Source organism: Babylonia areolata, chromosome 16 (genome assembly GCF_041734735.1).
Source record: "Babylonia areolata isolate BAREFJ2019XMU chromosome 16, ASM4173473v1, whole genome shotgun sequence".
In the NCBI taxonomy this organism is placed as follows: Eukaryota; Metazoa; Mollusca; class Gastropoda; order Neogastropoda; family Buccinidae; genus Babylonia; species Babylonia areolata.
Window position 1 is genome coordinate 5,207,479 of NC_134891.1, and position 25,118 is coordinate 5,232,596.

Consider the following 25,118-nt stretch of genomic DNA (forward strand, 5'->3'; position numbering starts at 1 on the left):
AGCGTCGCGGACTGACGGCTGGGAGGACGCGGGTTCGAATCCCAGCGGAGGTGGGTTTTTCGGCCCGTGGCCGGCTCCTACCCAGAGTTGAGTGTGCTGTGGGCTTAAATGGGGAGACTGGGATCACACAGTCGAGTGTCATCCACTTCAAGGATGCGTCTTTGGGTGTGTTGCTGTAATTACCTGACCAACACTGCAAGTGTCTGTATCTCTCGGGCCTGGTTAACGCCGGGATATCATTATGACAGGAAGCGTACAGCCTTGTTCACGCAGTCCCAAACCAAAATGGACCTCCATAGCAACATCGTCATCATCATCGTCATCCTCCTCCTTCATCGTCATCAATATAAACAAAATAGTCTCAAAGTCTGTGACCTTTCATGCCCTGCTCTCATGGTGACCTCAGTTTCGATACCCCTCCGCTTCCGTGCTTGAGGTGAGTCCTGTCAATGTCGTCAGTGTCGGCAGATTCATGGGGGGCTGTTGTTTGAGGGACGTGGTGGCGGTCTCCACTCTGGGAGAGACGCTCACTCAGTCTGGCTCTGTGACTAAGCCATTATTGTCGTTAGTAGGGGGCTCAGTAGGTGGTGTCCTAAGTACGTTAAAACAGAACAGGCACCACTGAACACCACCAAAGTGACTCAGCAGCAGTGCAGGGTCTCCTCTGGTGTGTGGCCTCCAGGCGACCTAACATCGATGGTTCCCTGTGGACTGCCGACGCTGGAACTGTGACGGACGAACCCGGGTGTGACCGTGTATGGGGGGAATCTAAATGAGCGGCGTGGGAGTAATGCCACTGAAACGGCACAGATGATGGGGCAACAAAAAAAAAAAAAAAATGTTTGGACAAAACCGTTGCATTTATAGCCGAAGATTGGCTCCTGCGACGTACGCATCCAGATCCATATACACAACACCACATCTGCTAGGCAGATGCCTGACCAGCAGCCATGTTGCCATGGGTTCTTACGCTGTGCGCCCAGTGCGTGCTGCACATGGCACCTCTGTTAATCAGAAACCATTGATCATGCAGCCCTTAGGTTGCTGTCAGCCCTACCTAGGCGAATCCCTCATGTAATCTGAGTACAGGAAAGGTCCACAACTATTATTATTTTTGCAATTGCTGTTCCAATGGTCATAGTCACACGTGACTGACCACCAAACATTATTATTATTATTATTATTGCAGTTGCTGTACTGATGGTCATTGTCAGACACAACTGTCAACCAATAGTATAAATATTATTATTATTACTGTTACTATTATTGCAGTTGCTGCTCTGATGGTCATAGTCACACACAACTGACGATCAAACATTATTATCAGTACTATTGCAGGGTTGCTGTTATGATGGTGATAGTCAGACGGGACTATCAAATATAAGCATTATGATTGCGCTGTTGCTGTTCTGAGGGTCTTAGGACTGTCAAACATCATCATGATGATTGCAGGGTTGCTGTTCTGAGGGTCTTAGACCGGACTGTCAAACATCATCATGATGATTGCAGGGTTGCTGTTCTGAGGGTCTTAGACAGGACTGTCAAACATCATCATGATGATTGCGGGGTTGCTGTTCTGAGGGTCATTGTCAGACTCGACTGACTGACTTCCAAGCATCATCATGATGATTGCAGGGTTACCGCCAGCAGCCACAACAACAGCAGCAGCGACCTTGGTGCCCCCAGCGCCGGTGACTGCCGCGGTGCACGTGCCGTCGAAGGCGTTTCTGGTGGAGGAGGACCACAACTCGTTCAAGTGCGAGGAGTGCGGCAAGGGCTTCCGCAAGCACCAGCTGCTGGCTGACCACCTCAAGCACTACCACAAGCCAGAGGGACCCCCCCAGACCCCAGCCCCCTCCTCAAGGAAAAGGAAGACCACGCTTAGCACCTGTATGTTCTTGTGGGTGGGGTACCATGCTTAGCACCCTGTATGTTCTTGTGGGTGGGGTACCATGCTTAGCACCCTGTATGTTCTTGTGGATGGGGTACCACGCTTAGCACCTGTATGTTCTTGTGGGTGGGTGGGTGGGGTGGATGTGGAGATGTAGAGTTTAAGGGGGCAGGGAGGGTTTGTGTGTGGGTGGGCTGGTGTTGGTGTACATGTGTGTGTTTGTGAGTGATCATGTGTGTTTGTAATAGTAATAATAATAATAATAATAATAATGGTATTTATATAGCGCTGAATCTTGTGCAGAGACAAATCAAAGCACTTTCGCACCAGTTGTTCACACGCTTGCATAACTCTAAAACTGGAGAAAGTGAAGACAAGTGGAGAGGTGGGGAAGGGAGGTTATTTTGGGAAGAGGTGGGTTTTAAGGCCAGACTTGAAAAAGCTGAGTATGGTGACTTGACGAAGCGAAAGAGGAAGTTCATTCCAATTGCAAGGTCCAGAGACAGTGAAAGAACAGTGGCCAACAGTCAAGTGTTTGAATCTGGGTATGTGTTTGTGTGAGCATCAGAAATTGTGTTTGTGTGTAGGTGGGTGTTGGTGTGCATAATTATATGTTTGTGAGTGAGTTTGTTTGTGTGTGTGGGTGGCTGGGTGTTAGTGTACATATGCCTGTTTGTGAGTGTGTGAATGAGAGATTGTGTGTGTGTGTGTGTGTGTGGGTGTTATTGTACATGTGCCTGTTTGTGAGTGTGTGAATGAGAGATTGTGTGTGTGTGTGTGTGTTAGCGTACATGTGTGTGTTTCTTAGGTTAGTGAGTTAGGGTAGGAATTGTCAAGGCTTTTAGAGGGAGAGAAGGCTTATTATAATTGAGTGCTTTGAACTGAGGGCAGATGATTCAGCTTAATTCTCTGTCTCGCTGTCTGTTTCCTTTTATTTCTCTCTGTTTCTGTCTCTTTCTCTTTTTCTCTCTCTCTCTCTCTCGCTCTCTCTTGGTTAATTAGTTTTTAAAGATGGAATGCTTAGCACCTGTATGTTCTTGTGGGTGGAGTACCACGCTCAGCACCTGTATGTTCTTGTGGGTGGGTGGAGTACCACGCTCAGCACCTGTATGTTCTTGTGGGTGGGTGGAGTACCACGCTCAGCACCTGTATGTTTTTTGGGTGGAGTACCACGCTCAGCACCTGTATGTTTTTTGGGTGGGGTACCACGCTTAGCACCTGTATGTTCTTGTGGGTGGGTGGAGTACCACGCTCAGCACCTGTATGTTCTTGTGGGTGGGTGGAGTACCACGCTTAGCACCTGTATGTTCTTGTGGGTGGGTGGAGTACCACGCTCAGCACCTGTATGTTTTTTGGGTGGGGTACCACGCTTAGCACCTGTATGTTCTTGTGGGTGGGTGGAGTACCACGCTTAGCACCTGTATGTTCTTGTGGGTGGGTGGAGTACCACGCTCAGCACCTGTATGTTTTTTGGGTGGGGTACCACACTTAGCACCTGTATGTTCTTGTGGGTGGGTGGAGTACCACGCTCAGCACCTGTATGTTTTTTGGGTGGGGTACCACGCTTAGCACCTGTATGTTCTTGTGGGTGGGGTACCATTCTTTCTCTCTGTTTCTGTCTCTTTTTCTTTTTCTCTCTCTCTCGCTCTCTCTTGGTTAATTATTTTTTTAAAAGATGGAATAGGTGTACTTTGGGTACTTTTTTGTTGTTGTTTACTTTTTTTTCTTTTTTTTTTTTTTCTTTGTTTACCTTTTTTTTTAAACATTTTTTTCTACTTTCTTTTTTGTACTAATTTTTAATACTTTTTTTCACTTTTTTTTTTTATACTTATTTTTTATACTTTTTTTTTTTAACCCCTTCAGTGCTAGGGGGAAAACAGCAGAAGGTGGTGTTTCAGGTCATAAAACATAATCCAAAACAATAAGCCTAAAACTGAGAAAATGGTCTGGAGATATACCACTCCAGATGAACTGTGTGAATTTTCAGCCTTCCAGAGCTATTTCTCTTTATCTGATGACGTCATCAATGACGTCACTATGCACGCACATAATACGTTTATGGCAGTCAAGGGGTATGGAAATTCTTGTATTGATATTTCTTTGGCCGTAGGGTAGGGGCTAGGTGAGAAGAAAAGGGTATTGTAAAGATACAGGTGTATTTTACAATTGATGTCTATGTACTGTTCTGTTCTTAGCATTTGTATTCACAGGCGAGCCCTCCACCTTGTCGTGCTATTCTGCACTAGTTGGGTCACAGTTAAGTGTGTGTAATTGAAAGGAAATTTTTTTTATCTGAAATTACGTTTAAATAACATACTTACCGTGACCCAAATTTAAGACCCTCCCCGCTTCCTGATCTCCCTGCTCGCTTCGCTGGTGATGGTATATTGCTGTCAAAAGAGGGCGCTAGCCAGGGGGACAAAGGGGAGGTTACCTACTTCCGGGAGGTTATCGGCCGTAGTACTTTCGTTTTCTCCGCATAGGCGGATAGTAGTTTGCACTGGACAGGAATGTCAGACCCCTGCCGGAGTCTGCACTAGTTGGGTCACGGTAAGTACGTTATTTAAACGTAATTTTAGATAGAAAATTTCCTATTAACACAATAACATACATTCCAGATCTTGATTGAGCTATGACAGATCAAACATGTAACAATTCTGATCATATTTCTCTCACACACAGCAGAATTTTTATTTTCATTTTTATTTTATTTATTTTTTATTACAAATTATCAATGGTTTGTGTTCACATTCCCCTCCACCTCACAAAAACGTCTGAGCATACAGATGGAGAAAGTTTATGAAAATTGTAGGTTGTGAAACAAGACTTCTTTTATATATATATATATATATATATATATGTATGAAAGAGGCTTCCAACATTTCAGACCATAGGTCTGTCTTGGAACACAGTTCTGCACCAATGAGTGTTTGACAGCGCAGTCGGTTCCAGGTTCGACAGACTCTGACATGTCGGTGTCATCGAAAAGCAACTCCACCAAGCGTCGTCGTCACATCTCAGAGATTTCTGTTGGCAGTCCTGACGTCGTCATGAAGATGTCTTTTGATGGTACGAGTCCGCAAAACAGCTTTGTTTTGTTTTTTTGACGTTAGAAGGCAGCCATATGTTTCAGAATTATCTTTTGATAACAGAAGGCAGCCATGTGTTTCAGGAGCATCTTTTTGATGATAGAAGGCATCTACATGTTTCAGAATTATCTTTTGGCAATAGAAGGCAGCTTTATGGTTCAGGAGTATCTCTATCATGATAGAAGGCAGCCATATGTTTCAGAGGTTATTTTTTTTTACAATAGAATGTAGCTTCATGTTTCAAGAGTGTCTTTTTGACAATAGAAGGCAGCCATATATGTTTAAGGAGTTTCCGACGAAAGAAGGCAGCCATATGTTGCAGAAGTATAATTTATTAACTCGCACTACTTTCTTAACTTACTCGTAGTTTACTTAACTTTAGCTTATCATTGACATTTTATCCCATTGTCTGCACATGTCTTAACAGTGAATTCCCATACCCGTGTATAGACGTTAAATCAGTCATGAGGATGTTGCCGTGACAACACGTCTGTCTGTCTGTCCGACAGAGGACGCAGGAGGAGGAGGAGGAGGAGGGGGGAGCAGCAGTGCCTTTGTGGAGGGAGGGGTGGACAGCCCGGTGGTGGTGGTGGGGGGTGAGGGGGGGGAGGAGGAGGCCTCGGACGAGGTGGTCCACTGCATCTGTGGTCTGCAGGAGGAGACTGGAACCATGATACAGGTCAGGGGAGACTTCTTCTTCTTCTTCTTCTTCTTCTTCTTTTTCTTCTTCTTCATCTTCTTCTTCTTTTTCTTCTTCTTCATCTTCTTCTTTTCTTCTTCTTTTTCTTCTTCTTCTTCTTCTTCTTTTTCGTCTTCTTCTTCTGCTTCTGCTTCTTCTTCTTCTTATTTATCATCATTGTTGTCTTATTTATTTATTTATTATTATTATTATTTTATTATTATTATCATTACTACTACCTTTTTTTATATCATAATTATTATTTATTTATTTATTTATTTATTCATTTATTTATTTATGTAAGCTTATCTATTATTCATTCACCTTTTTTTCTTTTTTTTTTTCTCAAGGCCTGACTAAGCGCGTTGGGTTACGCTGCTGGTCAGGCATCTGCTTGGGAGATGTGGTGTAGTATATATGGATTTGTCCGAACGCGTGACGCCTCCTTGAGTGTGTGTGTTCATGTGTGTTTATATGTGTGTGTGCGTGTTTTCATATGTATGTGTGTGTGTGTGTGTGTGTGTTCATCGTGGTGTGTATGCTCATGTGTGTTTATGTCTGTGTGTGTTTGTGTTCATATGTGTGTGTTCTTATATGGGTGTGTTTGTATGTGTGTCTATGTGTGTGTGTGTGTTCATGTGTGTTTATGTCAGTGTGTGTGTGTGTGTGTGTGTGTTTATGTGTGTGTTTATGTGTGTGTGTGTGTACATATATGTTTATGTTTGTGTACATATGTTTGTGTGTGTGTGTTTACATGTGTTTATGTCTGTGTGTATTTGTGTGTGTGTGTGTTTATGTCTGTGTGTGTATGTTGATATGTGTGTGTGTGTGTGTGTGCAGTGTGACTGCTGTCAGTGCTGGCAGCACACCCAGTGCTGTGGGGTAGGGGATGAGGAACTGGACTCGGACAAGACTTACATTTGTTCCGTGTGTAAAAACCCACCAGGTAAGAACTGCACACCTGTTTGTATGTTAAAAAAAAAAAAAAAAAAAAAAAAAAAATCTATCCAGGTAAGCACTTAACACCTGTAAACACCCATAGTGATTTTTGTAATCTGGTTCATTTTATTCATTCACAGAAATATGTGTGTTCATTATGCATTGATTGCACGAATGCGATTTCAATTTCTGTCTATGATCAAACCAATTATGCATGATTTATTATTGATTGTATCACCTTTTTTCCCTTTTCTATTTTTCCGTTATCCAGTTTGCGTTGTTTAACCCCTAGGCTGCCTGTATGATGAGATATCTCGTCATCGCAAGCATACAGATGTAACTCTTCGTTTGACAGGTGTGCGCGAGAGTGACCAACGTTATTCCTGTACGGAACTCTTCATTTGACAGGTGTGCGCGAGAGTGACCGGTACCTGTACGACATGGACTGGTTCCGCAAGGGCCAGCTGCCGCGGTTCAGCTTCAGCCAGTGGGAGCGGGGTGGGAGGGAGGGGGAGCGGGAGAAGGAGAGGGTGGGCACGCATCACCTGATGGCTCAGCTGCTGGCCGTCAACAGGGTCATGCACGGGCTGCGGGAGGAGATCGCCGTCACCAGGTCAGTCACCCACCATCATGACGATGACGATTTAGATGTCACCCACCATCATGACGATGACGATTTAGATGTCACCCACCATCATGACGACGACGATTTAGATGTCACCCACCATCATGACGACGACGATTTAGATGTCACCCACCATCATGACGACGACGATTGAGATGTCACCCACCATCATGACGACGACGATTGAGATGTCACCCACCATCATGACGACGACGATTTACATACTTTTACAGCGCTTATCTTCGGTCAGTCACCCACCATCATGACGACGACGATTTAGATACTTTTACAGTGCTTATCTTCGGTCACCCACCATCATGACGACGACGATTAACATACTTTTACAGCGCTTATCTTTGGTCACCCACCATCATGACGATCTAGATACTTGTACAGCGCCTATCTTCGGTCACCCACCATCATGACGACTACGATTAACATACTATTACAGCGCCTATCTTCGGTCACCCACCATCATGACGACGACGATTTAGATACTTTTACAGCACTTATCTTCGGTCAGTCACCCACCATCATGACGACGACGATTTAGATACTTTTACAGCGCTTATCTTCGGTCACCCACCATCATGACGACGACGATTTAGATACTTTTACAGCGCTTATCTTCTGTCGGCCACCATCATGATGATGACGATTTACATACTTACACAGCTCTTATCTTCGGTCACCCACCATCATGACGACGACGATTTAGATACTTGTACAGCTGCCTATCTTCAGTCAGTCACCCACCATCATGACGACGACGATTTAGATGTCACCCACCATCATGACGACGATGATTTAGATGTCACCCACCAATCATTACGACGACTTTTAGATACTTGTACAGCGCTTATCTTCGGTCAGTCACCCACCATCATGACGACGATGATTTAGATGTCACCCACCATCATGACGACAATGATTTAGATGTCACCCACCAATCATGACGACAATGATTTAGATGTCACCCACCATCATGACGACGATGATTTAGATACTTGTACAGCGCCTATCTTCGGTCACCCACCATCATGACGACGACGATTAACATACTTTTACAGCGCTTATCTTTGGTCACCCACCATCATGACGATCTAGATACTTGTACAACGCCTATCTTCGGTCACCCACCATCATGACGACGACGATTAACATACTATTACAGCGCCTATCTTCGGTCACCCACCATCATGACGACGACGATTTAGATACTTGTACAGCGCCTATCTTCGGTCAGTCACCCACCATCATGACGACGACGATTTAGATACTTGTACAGCGCCTATCTTCAGTCAGTCACCATCATTACGACGACGATTTAGATACTTGTACAGCGCCTATCTTCAGTCAGTCACCATCATGACGACGACGATTTAGATACTTTTACAGCGCTTATCTTCGGTCACCCACCATCATGACGACGACGATTTAGATACTTTTACAGCGCTTATCTTCGGTCACCCACCATCATGACGACGACGATTTACATACTTACACAGCGCTTATCTTCAGTCACCCACCATCATGACGACGATTTAGATACTTGTACAGCGCCTATCTTCAGTCAGTCACCCACCATCATGGTCACCCACCATCATGACGACGACGATTTAGATGTCACCCACCAATCATTACGACGACTTTTAGATACTTATACAGCGCTTATCTTCGGTCAGTCACCCACCATCATGACGACGACGATTTAGATGTCACCCACCAATCATTACGACGACGATTTAGATGTCACCCACCAATCATTACGACGACTATTTAGATGCTTACACAGCGCTTATCTTCGGTCAGTCACCCACCATCATGACGACGATGATTTAGATACTTGTACAGCGCCTATCTTCGGTCACCCACCATCATGACGATGACGATTTAGATACTTATACAGCACTTATCTTCGGTCACCCAGCATCATGACGACGACGATTTAGATACTTATACAGCGCTTATCTTCGGTCAGTCACCCACCATCATGACGACGACGATTTAGATACTTGTACAGTGCCTATCTTCGGTCACCCACCATCATTACGACGACGATTTAGATACTTTTACAGCGCTTATCTTCTGTCACCCACCATCATGACAACAACAATTTAGATACTTGTACAGCGCTTATCTTCGGTCACCCACCATAATGACGACGACGATTTAGATACTTTTACAGCGCTTATCTTCGGTCACCCACCATCATGACGACGACTATTTAGATACTTTTACAGCGCTTATCTTCTGTCAGCCACCATCATGACGACGACGATTTAGATACTTTTACAGCACTTATCTTCGGTCACCCACCATCATGACGACGACGATGTACATACTTTTACAGCGCTTATCTTCAGTCAGTCACCCACCATCATGACGACGACGATTTAGATACTTATACAGCGCTTATCTTCGGTCACCCACCATCATGACGACGACGATTTAGATGTCACCCACCATCATGACGACGACGATTTAGATGTCACCCACCAATCATTACGACGACTTTTAGATACTTATACAGCGCTTATCTTTGGTCAGTCACCCACCATCATGACGACGATGATTTAGATGTCACCCACCATCATGACGACGACGATTTAGATGTCACCCACCAATCATTACGACGACTATTTAGATGCTTACACAGCGCTTATCTTCGGTCAGTCACCCACCATCATGACGACGATGATTTAGATACTTGTACAGCGCCTATCTTCGGTCACCCACCATCATGACGATGACGATTTAGATACTTATACAGCACTTATCTTCGGTCACCCAGCATCATGACGACGACGATTTAGATACTTATACAGCGCTTATCTTCGGTCAGTCACCCACCATCATGACGACGACGATTTAGATACTTGTACAGTGCCTATCTTCAGTCACCCACCATCATTACGACGACGATTTAGATACTTTTACAGCGCTTATCTTCTGTCACCCACCATCATGACAACGACAATTTAGATACTTGTACAGCGCTTATCTTCGGTCACCCACCATCATGACGACGACGATTTAGATACTTTTACAGCGCTTATCTTCGGTCACCCACCATCATGACGACGACGATTTAGATACTTTTACAGCGCCTATCTTTGGTCACCCACCATCATGACGATTTAGATACTTGTACAGCACCTATCTTCGGTCACCCACCATCATGACAACGACGATTTAGATACTTTTACAGCGCTTATCTTCGGTCAGTCACCCACCATCATGACGACGACTATTTAGATACTTTTACAGCGCTTATCTTCTGTCGCCCACCATCATGACGATGATGATTTCGATACTTATACAGCGCTTATCTTTGGTCAGTCACCCACCATCATGAAGACGACGATTTAGATGTCACCCACCATCATGACGACGACGATTTAGATACTTGTACAGCACCTATCTTCTGTCAGACACCAGTGCCTTACAATCAAGGAGTCCTATTTGCTCAACAGGCTGCCTATCTTGGTAGAGCCAGCTGACTGCTGCCTTTGAGCGCTCAACATTTGTTTCCTGTGTAAGGTTTCAGTCATGCGCACACTCACAGAGACATGTAATGTTTTAAGTGTATGACCATTTTGTTTATTACCCCCTACATGTCGGCAGCCATACTGTGTTTTCCAGGGTGTGCAGGCTGGGTATGTTCGTTTTCCATAATCCACCTAACGCTGACATGATTTACAGGATCTTTAACGTGCTTATTTGATCTTCTGGCTGCATATACACACAAAAGTGATGGCCTAGAGGTAACGCGTCTGCCCAGGAAGCGAGAGAATCTGAGCGTGCTGGTTCAAATCACGGCTCAGCCGCCGATATTTTCTCCCCCTCCACTAGACCTTGAGTGGTGGTCTGGACGCTAGTTGGCATTGGGGATGGTCCCCAAAGGCCAGCTAGCCTCCAAGGCTGCAGCATTGAAAGACAGTGCAATCTTACCTTGCCTCCTAGTTTGAGAGTCACAGTCCTTCATAGAATATTAAAAAGTATCATACAGATTTCTGTTTTGGCATTGTTGTTGATTTGTATAGAGGCTGCCCAAACCTGCTCAGGGAGAATTTATAATCAAAAGTCATCAGAGTGACCCAGACTTGGCAGTCTCAATACAGCTTGTTTTTTTTATTATTATTATTTTTTTTTTTTAGAATATTTATTCAACTTTGTTTCAGTATTAAGACACTCACTCCTGTTTGGTTAAGCAGCCCTTGCATCCTGGCCAGAAACATTTCTGTATTACAGAAATTAGTCACATTTCTACACCTACCCACCCACAATCACGCACACAATATGAAGTCTTCCTTCTTCTTCTTCTGCGTTCACTCGTATGTACACGAGTGGGCTTTTACGTGTATGACCGTTTTTACCCCGCCATGTAGGCAGCCATACTCCGTTTTCGGGGGTGTGCATGCTGGGTATGTTCTTGTTTCCATAACCCACCGAACGCTGACATGGATTACAGGATCTTTAACGTGCGTATTTGATCTTCTGCTTGCATATACACACGAAGGGGATTCAGGCACTAGCAGGTCTGCACATATGTTGACCTGGGAGATCGTAAAAATCTCCACCCTTTACCCACCAGGCGCCGTCACCGTGATTCGAACCCGGGACCCTCAGATTGACAGTCCAACGCTTTAACCACTTGGCTATTGCGCCCATCGAAGTCTTCCAGTAGACAGGAAAAAAAACCACCAACAAAACCAACACACTCACAAGGGGAGTGTAGTGGGTGGGAGGAGACAAGACATACAACTGTACAAACATGCCTCGTCACATCCAAAGGCCAATTTGAACAGGTGGGTTTTTAAAATTTTGTCTTTAAAGTTTTCACTTCATTGCCATCTGACCTGTGTTGGCCCCTGTCCTTTGACGACCCTGACCTTTGACACCCCCTGACCTGTGTTGACCCCTGACCTTTGATGCTCCATGACTTTTGACGTCCTGTGACCAGTGTAGACCTCTGACCTGTGTTGACCCCTGACCTGTGTTGTGTTGACCCCTGACCTGTGTGTGTGTGTGTGTGTGTGTGAGCAGAGAGAAGGAGCACCCAGAGCTGCGACTGTGGCACCCAGAGCCCCCGAAAGAGTCTCGCTCCGTCGGAGTGTCCACAGCGGACGCCATGGACCCAGCACCCAGTGTACACATGGACCCTCCTCCCGGCCCCCCTCACCCTCACCCTCCCCCCGCCGCCAGGGAGGGCAGCCCCGGGGACCAGGGTGCCTGTGGCCCAGTCAGGGAGGTGTCCTTCGTCGCCGCCGCCCCTGGGTTGGAGGTTCCCACCCCCACAACCTCTACTTCAACAGAACCGGCGTCTGAGAAAACACTCAAAGCGGCCAGTGCTTCTGACAAAGAACCATCAGCGCCCTTGACGAGCGGTTTGGAAACGGGGAAGAGGACCGCTGAACAGTTGCCTTCGGGGGACCCAATCGCGGCTGACTCACTGCCATCGGTGAAAGGCGAGGTCGGTCTGACAGCGAAGGCGGGGTGTGAGGGTGGGGTGGAGGCTGGAGGAGGAGTGGTGGGGAAGGGCGTGGCCGACAGTGCGACGGGGGCGTCGGGTGTAACAGAGAAGGACAGCACGAACGCAGGGAGGGAAAGTGGGTCAGAGGGTCGTGAAGGGAGCCAGCAGTTAAACATCAGTGAGGGCAACGTCGACGGGACAGACCCTGCACCAGGGGGCGTGAAGAGAGAGGTGGACGCAGATGCCAAGGTGAAGGACACTGCCCCAGTCAACCCTGAGGGAAAGATGGGAGCGGAGAAAGACGCGGCAGGGAGCGTGGCAAAGGGAGAGGGTGTGATGAAGGTGAAGGGTGAGCCGGGCGATGAGGTGAAAACTGAACTGCTCGACACGTCCGGAGAACAGGTGAGCCGGCCCTCAGGTGGCAGTTCTCTGCCTCAAGCTTGATGTCTTTGTCGTTGATTTCTGTTCTTGTGTGTGTGTGTGAGTATATATATATTCACAGACACATTAATTTGCGGAGACTTTGTAACTTTGACTTCAGACATTATACAATGAATACTATGGAACAGAACACAACACAGTAAGCAACACATACAGTAGAACACAACATAGTACATGACACACCACAACACACTACAATACAATACATCACAGAGAGAAATGTGTTGTGGCACACAGCGCAAGACAATGCAGTTTTATGCAATACATCACAACAAAACACAGCACTGGTGTGTGGCCTCCTGGCGACCTAACACTGATGGTTCATTGCGGACTGCCGATGCTGGGACTGTTGACAGATGATGGGTGTGGTGGTGCAAGGAGGGACTTGAAATGAGCGGTGTGGGAGTAGTGCCACTGAAACGGTGCGGATGGTGGGGAAGCAAAAAAGAACAAGAGAGGTAAGGCCTTCAAGGCTCACTTGTGACTGAGAGCAAAACGCACAAGCTTTTTATGTATTGAGTATAATTTCAAAATCTAATGTTTAAGATGAGAAAGATCAGTTTAAAGCAAATTAAGTCCCCTAGCATTAATTACAGAGTAATTTCCCTTTTCTACTATCAGCGCCAAAACGTTTGCAAAATAAATAAAACTTCCATGCTTAGCAAAAGAAGTTCCTGTTTGAACAAAAAATGATAATAATAACTGCTCTTGTTGTTGGGTCAGAATATCAGATCAAAGTGCCAAGTTTAGAGAATACAAAAAATATAAATATAGCAGTAAATGCAGTTTGCATACAATTAGGCTTCATTAATTATTTTTTTGTGCCCATCCCAGAGGTGCAATATTGTTTTAAACAAGATGACTGGAAAGAACTGAATTTTTCCTATTTTTATGCCAAATTTGGAGTCAACTGACAAAGTATTTGCAGAGAAAATGTCAATGTTAAAGTTTACCATGGACACACAGACACACACACACACACACAGACAACCGAACACTGGGTTAAAACATAGACTCACTTTGTTTACACAAGTGAGTCAAAAAAAAAAAGTAAAAGAACACAACACACTATGACAGAGCACAATAAGATGACAAGAGAACACAAGACAACACAGATCGATTCAGTGCAGTGCAATAGAACTTAACACAATACAATATTTAGATTTTTTTTTTTTTTTTTTTTCAAATTTCACCTTCATTTCACCCTCATTTGCCCAGTTTCCTCCAACTCTCCCTTCATTTACATCTCCCACCCCTTCTAACCGATAATACTCAAATGTATTCATAAATACTTTAACAAAATGTCTTCAGTCACTGATATGTGTGACATGGACATTAAACAGAATTCCTCCTCCTCCTCCACAATGCAACGCAGTGCGATTAACTCACTCAGGACGACAAGTTTTCTCCCTTGCTTTTCCCCACAGACGGCCCATTTGTCAGGGTTTGGAAAAAAATAACAAAAAATACAAAATACAGAGTAAGAAAATGAAACTTTCAGAACTGGTTTATTACGTGTTGAGCTATTACATATAAAAAAAATCAAATTTCTCATCTTATTTTTACAGTTTTGCCATACGTAGAAAATAATGCCAATTTTTCACCCCAAATCATCATACCCATGCTCGCTTTCTGCATTAAATTCACTTTCTTCTTCGACATCATCCACCTCTTCAGTGTCCGACCCTTCAGTTTGTAGCATTTCAAGTACTTCGGCAACACTAAAACATTGCCGTCGCTGCCTTGTTCGCTCCACAACATTTTGAGAAGAGCCCGCTTTGCTAACAGGCTGGCACGCGAGCAGACGACCAGTCAGTGACTTTGTCAGCGTGTGTGCGAGATGAGCCACACATGGCAGGCTGGCCAATCATACCATTCGATTGTGGAGTGACCCAGAATAGTGCACTCTGCTTGGCTAATCACAAAATCACGTGTACAGCGCATGATGGATTTTTATTTCTTGAAAATGCTATTCCATTCCATCATCTGAAACCGAATACATTTTTTGTAGGAATGCTCACGTATTCCTTCGTCCAGAGAGAGTTAAACACTGTGCAACACAACACAATGCAACGCAGTGCAGTACAATTTGATACACTTCAGTACAATGCAATGCAGTGCCACAAAATACAGTACAACAGAACACAGTTCAGCACAACACAACACAGCGCAGTGCAATCTAAGGCAATACAATACAGTTCAGTATGATGCAGTGCAGTGCCACACAACACAATAGAACACAGCACAGTGCAGCACAACACAGCACACCCCACAGCACAACACCACACAATGCAGCACAAAACAGAGCACAGCACAACACAGCACAACACAACAAACTCAGGGTTGCAGGCGTAGACAGTGACCACATGCACCATGACCCATTTCGCTGACCGCAAACCGTTAGCAGTGTACACACATTACAGCACAGAACAACATAGCACAACAGTACAATACAACACAGCACAACCGTACAACACAGCAAAACACAGCAAACACGGCATGACACAACACCCCACAACAGACTCAAGGTTGTTGCATGGTTACAGGAGGAGGTGGTGACCGCAGTGTACCACCACCACCCCTTCGCTGACTGCAAGCTGTCGGCAGTGTACACACATTTCAGCTCAGTACAACACAGTACAACACAACACAACACAACAAACTTAGGGTTGCAGGCGTAGACAGTGACCACATGCACCACGACTCATTTCGCTGACTGCAAACCATTAGCAGTGTACACACATTACACCACAACAGAACAACACAGCACAACAGTACAATGCAACATAGCACAACCGTACAACACAGCACAACACAGCAAAACACGGCATGACACAACACCCCACAACAGACTCAAGGTTGTTGCATGGTTACAGGAGGAGGTGGTGACCGCAGTGTACCACCACCACCCCTTCGCTGACTGCAAGCTGTCGGCAGTGTACACACATTTCAGCTCAGTACAACACACCACAACACAGCACAGCACAACACCCCACAACAGACTCAGGGTTGTTGCATGGTTGCAGGAGGAGGTGGTGACCACAGTGTACTACGACCCCTTCGCTGACTGCAAGCTGTCGGCAGTGTACACACATTTCAGCTCAGTACAACACAGTACAACACAACACACCACAGCAGTACAACACAACACACAACACACCACAGCACAGCACAAAAACACAACAACACACAACACATTACTCAGGGTGGTGGTTGCGTGGTTTGCAGGAGGAGGCGGTGACCACAGTGTACCACGACCCCTTCGCTGACTGCAAGCTGTCCTTGCTGAACTACGTGCGTGGTATCCATGACGACCTCTCACACCAACTGGATGACCTGGAGCTACAGATTGCAGGTGAACAGCGGGGGGAGGGGGGAGGGACCGTTCGTCTGGCGTTTTCGACGGGCGCCATTGCCGAATGGTTAAAGCTTTGGACTTTCGACCTGAGGGTCCCGGGTTCGAATCACGGTGACAGCGCCTGATGGGTAAAGGGTGGAGATTTTTACGATCTCCCAGGTCAACATATGTGCAGACCTGCCAGTGCCTGAACCCCCTTCGTGTGTATACGCAAGCATAAGATCAAATACGCACGTTAAAAATCCTGTAATCCATGTCAGTGTTCGGTGGGTTATGGAAACAAGAACATACCCAGCATGCACACCCCCGAAAGCGGAGTATGGCTTCCTACATGGTGAGGTAAAAACGGTCATACACGTAAAAAGCCGACTCGCGTATATACGAGTGAACGTGGGAGTTGAAGCCCACGAACGCAGAAGAAGAAGAAGACGTCTGGCGTTTTCAGAGGAGGAAGATGGTAGAATGGTTGAGATGTTGGTCAGTACAGCGTCCTTGAGGGTCGGAGCTGAAAAACCTGGTCTGGCCCTGACTCTCAGGTTCAACCGGAAATTCAAACTGGGTGTCTGTTCATTCAGATGAGATGATAAACAAAAACAAATGAAATAAGATAAAATAAGTAAAAAAATGATAAATGAATAAGAATCAACAGAGGTCCTGTGTGCAGCACACACTTGGCACACTGGAAAAGAACCCATGGCAACAAAAGTGTTGTGTTCTGGCAGTATTCTTTAGAAGAAATCCTCTCTAATAGGTGTACAAACATCAAGGCTAATGCGCGTTGGGTTATGCTGCCGTCAGGCATCAGCTCAGCAGATTGGCACAGCATATATAAATTTTTACAAATACAGTGGTGCATTTTTCAGAACCAAACCAAACCAAAACTGTTAGTTTTGTGTTTTCAAGTGCGTACACCCACCGCTGAAAACAGCGTGCAGGAGTAAGGTCAAACTTTTAAGCAGCCCTGCAGGTTGTAAAAACCCACTGATTTGATTTGGTTTTGGTTTGATTTGATATGGGTACTTATATAGTGCCTGTCCAGGGTCGAATACCAACCTTGTAGCACTTTACTAACTCGGGTCATTTGCACAGCAGTCTGCCTGCCTTGTGGCTGCCATCGGGTGCTCATCAGTCGTTTCCTGTGTCATTCAATCAGATTTCAGGCACGCACACAAACACACTCAGATAGATATTTCTTCTTCTTCTGCGTTCGTGGGCCACAACTCCCACGTTCACTTGTATGTTTAAGAGTGGGCTTTTACATTTATGACTGTTTGGGTTTTTTTGACCCCGCCATGTAGGCAGCCATACTCTGCTTTTGGGGGTGTGCATGCCAGGTACCTTCTTGTTTCCATAATCCACCGAACGCTGACATGGTGTACAGGATCTTTAACATGCGTATTTAATCTTCTACTCGCATATACACACAAAGGGGGTTCGGGCACTAGCAGGTCTGCACATATGTTGACATGGGAGATCAGAAAAATCTCCACCCTTTACCCACCAGGCACCGTTACCGAGATTCGAACCCGGGACTAAACACTTTAACCACTGGGCTATCGCGCCTGTCAGACAGACATGTAACATGGGGGACGTGAACACCAAAGGAGCCGCCGCTTTGTGTTGTCAAGTGTGTACACCCACCACTGAAAACAGTTTCTGGTTGTGTCAGGAGTGAGGTAAGACTTCATCAAAACAGCCATGCAAGTTGTAAAAGCCCACTGATTTGATTTGATTTGATATGGGTACTTATATAGCACCTATATCTGGTACACCCACCACTGAAAACAGTGTGTGGACATGTCAAGAGCCTGATAAAACTTAATTAAAGCAGCCATGCAGGTTGTAATAAATATTAAAAAGCCCGCTCGGAGAGGTGAACGCCAAAGGAGACACAGGTCCTGGGTGCTCATGGATTCACTGCAGGTGCTGAAAAGTACATCACTTTAATGTAATGTGTATTATGTCACGTTTTTCATAAAGCGCCCAGGGCAGTTTTCTGGACAGAGTTGCTGTATAAGTATCCATTAAGTGTTGCAGCAGTCGTTGATGAGAGTGATGTTATGGCCTTAGTAGTCGGTGAGGCTCTATGCACTGTAATGTGGTTTGATTTGAGTAATGATGCTGGTGGTCATGGCGGCAGTGGCTGGTTGGTGGAATGATGTCTGTTCTACAAAGTTTGGAAATGGATGTCTGTGTTGGGAGGAGTGCATGTTTCCATTGAATTTGTATTGTATTACTCTTTTTGTCACAGCAGGTTCCCCTGTGTGAAATTCTGGCTGCTCTTCCCAGGAAGAGTGTGTCACTATACTGAGAGCACCACCCTTTTTTTTTTCGTATTTTTTCTGCCTGAAATTTATTTGTTTTTCCTTAGTTGGTTTTTCTTCAGAATTTTGCCAGGGACAACCCTTTTGTTATTTTTTTAACGTGCACTAAGTGCATGCTGCACACCGGACCTAAGTTTATCGTCTCATCAAAATGACTTATGTTCAGACCACCACCCTAGGTCTTGTGGATGGGGAGAAAATACTGAGGGATTCAAAGCAGTGCGCTTAGATTCTCTCACTTCCTAGGCGGACACAGTACCACAGGGGCAACACTCCATTATGTACAGGCCTGCACAGGAGTGTGTGGGCTTCTGTGTGCACTGATCATGTTTCTGTCATGTGTAATTGTATCTGATGAATGTTCGGGCTCCATACTCATGTCATTATTGTCTTTGTTTTTCTCGCAGCGGCGGAACGTCAGGAGTTCGGGGCTGAGGCCGCTGGTTGCTATAGTAACATTCCTGCCCTCAAGCATTCATTGTACCGCCTGGCACGGGATTTAAACAAAGTCAAGGGCATTGCCTCCTACAGATGAGAAACTCAATCAGGCTGACTGAGAATGGCACATAAACTTGTTGGATGGTCGTCGTTTTTTCTCTGTTCAAAGATCTGTAAATTTTCTTCAGAGTTGACAGCTTTTGTTCAGTGAACAAATCGATGCTCACATACACACACACACACAAACAGAAAAGACTGATCCAGCTTACTTGTAGATAGATGCATCTTTAGTCAGACTCATGAACGGAGATAATTCAACTAACAGAATATTGTGCGTGACCTTCCTTCAACACAGTCAGTATGCAAACTGTGAATTTTGTTTTTTTGGGTTTTTTTGTCACTGCACTAATGAGATGCTGTAGCAGAATTTGTTAAGCGTTGTATTTATGATCCAGTGTTCACCAGTGACCAGGGTTCGAAGACTTGTAGCAGAATTAGTTAAGTGTTGGACTTGTGATCCAGTGTTCACCAGTGACCAGGGTTGATCTTGTTTTAGCATCATCCACCCATCATCCACCCAGGTATGAAGGGGTACCTGATTTCAGCCTTCCCATGCTGTGCCATAGACACACTCACACAGTCACTGTGGATTCACAGACCCCATGGTGTTAACTCTCTCCATACGAACGGCGAAAGAGACGAAGTTAACAGCGTTTCACCCCAATTACCACCATCAACATATTGCAAGCGGAAGGCTCTTGTACTGAAGAGGTGAATGTTGACAAAGAATACCACAGTTCTGACGACGGAAGCTAAAGGTTGGGTCATTGAGACACCCACTGGACATCCGAGGGGTCCGTTTGGAGGAGAAGAGAGGACTGGCTGTACTGAGTGAGTTAAAAGGCTGTGGGACCGACGACCTTTCAACACACTCACTCTGCAAGTTCAGACTCGTTCACCAGCATGCATTTCTGAGTTTTTATGATTGAATCCTCATCTTTGCCCTCATGAATCAAACTATGCAATGGCGTGCTTGTGCTGTGTGTGTGTTTGCATCCCGTCTGACTGAGAATCTGTGTGGTTTGGGTGGGAGGTGAGGTGTGGCTTGTTGCTTCAGTGTGTCACCGCTTGGCCGTATCGGATGTGTGAGCGTTTGTCTGTCGGTGCGGTGTTAGCCTGCATCATCAGATGGCATGAAAATTTGTTTATGAATAAAAAGAATCATTATTTGACAAACTGTGTCAGTGGTATCGGAGTGTGTGTGTGCGTGGCTGCATGTGTGCATATATCTTTATTTCTCTTTATCTATAGTATCTGTCTTATCATGTATACACACACATATATATTATATAGATAGATGATGGCTGATTCGTTTCAGGGAAAGTTGAAGAAATCAGTAGTATAAATCATAGCATTCGTGTATTAATACTGTTACCCGTGAATGCATATAGAATACCCCTTTCAAATGCAGATGAAGTGGAGACCAAATAAGAGTTAGGATGGGAGTTTTCCTGAATTGGATTGTTTAGCCAAGGTGGGAATTACTTGTTTATCACTGCCCGAGTCGCATGCACGCGTGCGGGCATGCGCACACACACTCACACAAACCTACACACGCTGACAGTTACACACAAACACAGGGCATTCACAGGTCTGTTCACACCACCTGTGCCCAAGGTCAAAATCTTGCAGCAACTCGCTTTTCTATCCTTTTTGTTGTCCATCTTCTAAAAACAGAAGTACCCTGTTTTAATTCCGGTGTGAAGATGACCTATTTGTCAGCATAGTAGAGACTTAGACAGAATTCAACTGTTTTAGTTTGGGTCGGCAAGATGATCTCTGTTTCAGTATAGTAGGGACCTAGACAGAATTACCCTGTTTTAGTTGTGGTGTGAAGATGATCTCTTTGTCAGCACAGTAGGGACCAGAGAGCTTTATCTGTATAAAACTGTGACTGCAACTGGGAGCCTGTGGAATCCTCTCCAAAGCAGAGAGAGCTATTGGATATGCCTGATATAACTCCACTTGATCTCTTGGAAGTGGAACCTGTCGCTCACTCTCTCTTTCTCTCTCGCTGTATGTCTCTCATCCATCTCTCCCCTCTGTCTGTCTGTGTCTGTGTGTGTGTCTCTCTCTGTGCCTCTCTCTCTCTCTCTCTCGCTCACTCTCTGTCTGTCTCTCCTCTATCCTCTCTCTCTGTCTCTTAGAATGAATGTTTAAAAAGCAGAAATTATTCTCAAAAAAAGGTCTCGCCTTGTCTCTCTACACACGCACACTATTGAAATAGTCGATCCATTTTGTGTGCTGTGGCACAAAAATCTGCCTCTGAAGATGTCCACTGTTGTGCTCTGTGTGATGTCTTAGCTTGTTGCTAGCTTCCTTCAGGTGTGGCCAATGCTTTTGAAATATGTTGTTTTGCAAAAAAAAATACAAAGTGCTCAGTTCATGGAAGAAAATGTCTAATCATGCTATTTATCTATGTGTGTGATATTTGTGTGTTTGCTTGTGAATGTGTGTGCGTATTCCAGTGAAATTATGTGCGCCCACTTGTCACACTCATCTTGCTGTAAAGAAAATGACAACACATACACACAAAAACAGCACATTTTTTCCCCCACAAGTTTTTGCCCTGTTGAAATCACATGTGACAATGAAAGCGGGGCTTTCGACAGGGTGTGATGTGTGATCAGCAGCCAGGGCGAATACCAATTCTTCTTCTTCTTCTGCGTTCGTGGGCTGCAACTCCCACGTTCACTCGCATGTACATGAGTGGGCTTTTTCGTGCATGACCGTTTTTACCCTGCCATGTAGGCAGCCAATACTCTGCTTTCGGGGGTATGCATGCTGGGTATGTTCTTGTTTCCATAACCCACCGAACGCTGACATGGATTACAGGATCTTTACCAATGAAATGTACAGACTACAATCCAGTTTCACCAGGTTCATTTTCAAGGCTTCATGAGCGTGTGGACTGAGCAATCACAATGTATGCCACACCATCTCTGCTTTGATTCACTGAGCGATGTGCACGAGCACTGCTCTGGTATGAAAATTTGTCATCAGCTCTTTCACAGCCAAGTTTCTGTGTGAGAAACGCTCTCCAACGTCAAATATTTTAAAATACCATGCTCACAGACACAGGCTTCGGTTCATGTTCTCCACTCCATCACCTAGGAAGGTGGGTCATGCTGCTGCGCTCCTCCCCATTACGGTGTCGGAATGGTCAACGTGATGACCGTGGACTCCTAACAGGAAGAAGATGTCAAAACAACCCGATGGACACGTTCACTTCAAACTCGGTCAGGGGGAAAAGGCTAGTCATTGTGTTGGTGGGAAACTGGCAGCAGCTGTAAAGCTTTGTTACAATGTGAACAAGAGAGGCAAGGCTTTCAAGACTCACTTGTGATATACTTTTAAAAAAAAATCCAAGCTTTTTATGTATTGAGTATAATTTCAAAATGTAATGTTGAGAAAGATCAGTTTAAAGCAAATTAACTCCCCTGGCATTACAGAGTAATTTCCCTTTTTTACTATCTGCACCAAAACGTTTGCAAAATAAATAAAAATTCCATGCTTAGCAAAAGAAGTTCCTGTTTGAACAAAAAATGATAATAATGACTGCTCTAGCTGTTGGGTCAGAATATCAGATCAAAGTGCCAAGTTTAGAGAATACAAAAAATATAGATATAACAGTAAATGCAGTTTGCATATAATTAGGCTTCATTCTTTATTTTTTGTGCCCATCCCAGAGGCGCAATATTGTTTTAAACAAGATGACTGGAAAGAACTTAATTTTTCCTATTTTTATGCCAAATTTGGTGTCAACTGACAAAGTAGCTGCAGAGAAAATGTCAATGTTAAAGTTTACCACGGACACACACACACACACAGACAACCGAACACCGGGTTAAAATATAGACTCACTTTGTTTACACAAGTGAGTCAAAAATAGTCTTAGAATGACTTCTGATGTTGACTGTGCACTGCCCAGCCAACAAAAGCCGCCTACAGGGGTGAAAGAACGGTTTTCACAATCCTACTCCTCCTTCCCCGAGGACTGTCATGGACTGGAACAGCCTGCCTCCAGAGGTTATCTCCTCAACCTCGGTGGACTGCTTCAAGTCCTGAATCTGACCGACCAGCACATCTCCCCCCCCCCCCAACCCTACCCCCCCCCCCTCCCCCACCCCCCTCCTGACCCCACCTCCTCCTCCTCAACCACCACCCCCCCCCCCCCCCTGCCCCCCGTCCCCCCGAAGTCCCAAATTGCCAGTTCTACAAAACAACCTAGCTAGTGGAAACCCCTCAGTTCCTTTCACATGAGAACCATCAAAATGATGATGGTGGATGTTCAAAGAAAGAAGAAGTACATGTAAATAAACTGCAAAGGAAGGGAACTAAATCCTACAGTATTTCTAGATGTGCCCTCATGTGAACTGGAGGAAGATCAGAATATTTTCAGCATGTGTGTGGCAATGAAGCCTGCCAAGTCTGTAAACTCCCCAGGATTGAATGGGTTAAATAAAATCTAAAAAGCAGGTGCCTGAGCTAGGCATAAAACAAAGTGCTTGTCAGGCCTCGAGAATTTACCAAACGTGTGTGTATTTGGTTCAAATCGAGGGGTATAAATGTTGTTGGTTTTTTGGTTTTTTGTTTGTTTGTTTGTTTTTTTTAAGGCCAGGTTTGGAAGGAAGTCGGATGTGAGGCCAGACTGATTTTAAGTAATTCCAGAGGGTACTTAAGCTTCTGTGAATATCCACAAGGCTGAAAAAGAAAGACAGGAAGTTTAGTTCATGTGCCGCCTGGAAGTTTTGAAACATTACACACGTGCATATTTTACACACACACACACACACACACACACACACACACACACACACACCACATTCAAACATAAACAGTAATGTGAAATGACGGCGAAGTACTGTGTGTGGTTATGAACAAAGATGGGGATGATAACCATTTCATTCTGCAAGAGGTGGACACATCTGGTTGTTGTCTGCCAAAACAATAAACAAAAAGCATAATTTGATCTCTCTTCTTTTTTTAATTAAAAAAAATTTTTATTATTATTATTATTTTTTAACCCTTCCTGTACATTTTAATCTTCAGCCATATCATACAGTTTCCTTGCACATTATATTTTCATAATTAACTCAGTGTACATGAGACATTGTTCAATCTGTTCTCTGTGTATCTGGCAAAGTGAATCATCTTGTTGTTTTGTACAGGTATAAAGAAACTGTGCTGTATGTAAGATAGACATGTCTGGTTATGACCATCAGAACAGCAGAGGGGGAAACTGCTGTCATGACAAAAGTGGGCAAGAATTTGATCATGGTGGAGAGTGTCTTGCCCAAGTTACATCCCCACTCTCTCGGCCAAGAGGGCGTTAGGACAGTCGGCCTTAAGATGGTTCGCACAGGCCAACTGGCCCCCAAGCTTGCAGCACTAAGAGCCAGTGCAGTTTTGCCTCCTAGTTTGAGAGGCATAGTCCTTCACAAAAGACTAAGCTGTGTTTGTGAATTCTGGTTGAAGTGGACAAACCATTGATCATGCAGCTGTTACTTTGCTGTTGGCTGGACTGTAAGTTCAGATAATGAGTTGTTGATCAGTGAGTTGTTTCATGTCATGATAACACACACACACACACACACACACACACACACACACACACAACCCCCAAAAAACAAAAAAAGAAGAAAGGCAAGGCCTTTAAGACTCACTTGTGATACACACTTAAAGAAAAACAAAATAATGGAATCTTATAAAAAAAATCAAACATTAGTTTGTTGAAATGTGTTCTCTATTCGTTATCATAATCATATACAGCAGTTTCGCAAAAAAAAAAAAAGAAA

At 44.7% G+C, this 25,118-nt stretch overlaps 1 protein-coding gene across 2 annotated transcripts in view; it reads left to right on the plus strand.

The window, feature by feature from the left end:
- LOC143291087 (PHD finger protein 20-like) overlaps positions 1–20,490 on the plus strand; it is a 45,366-nt gene extending 24,876 nt beyond the window's left edge. For both annotated transcript variants that reach the window (XM_076600703.1, XM_076600704.1), the window contains 8 exons: positions 1,636–1,890; positions 4,844–4,960; positions 5,490–5,659; positions 6,500–6,605; positions 7,007–7,211; positions 12,273–13,101; positions 16,369–16,495; positions 19,230–20,490. In XM_076600703.1, coding sequence (XP_076456818.1) covers positions 1,636–1,890; positions 4,844–4,960; positions 5,490–5,659; positions 6,500–6,605; positions 7,007–7,211; positions 12,273–13,101; positions 16,369–16,495; positions 19,230–19,357 — 1,937 coding nt within the window. In that variant the 3' untranslated portion in view covers positions 19,358–20,490. The remainder of the gene's footprint in view (positions 1–1,635; positions 1,891–4,843; positions 4,961–5,489; positions 5,660–6,499; positions 6,606–7,006; positions 7,212–12,272; positions 13,102–16,368; positions 16,496–19,229) is intronic.
- The last annotated feature ends 4,628 nt before the right edge of the window (positions 20,491–25,118 follow it).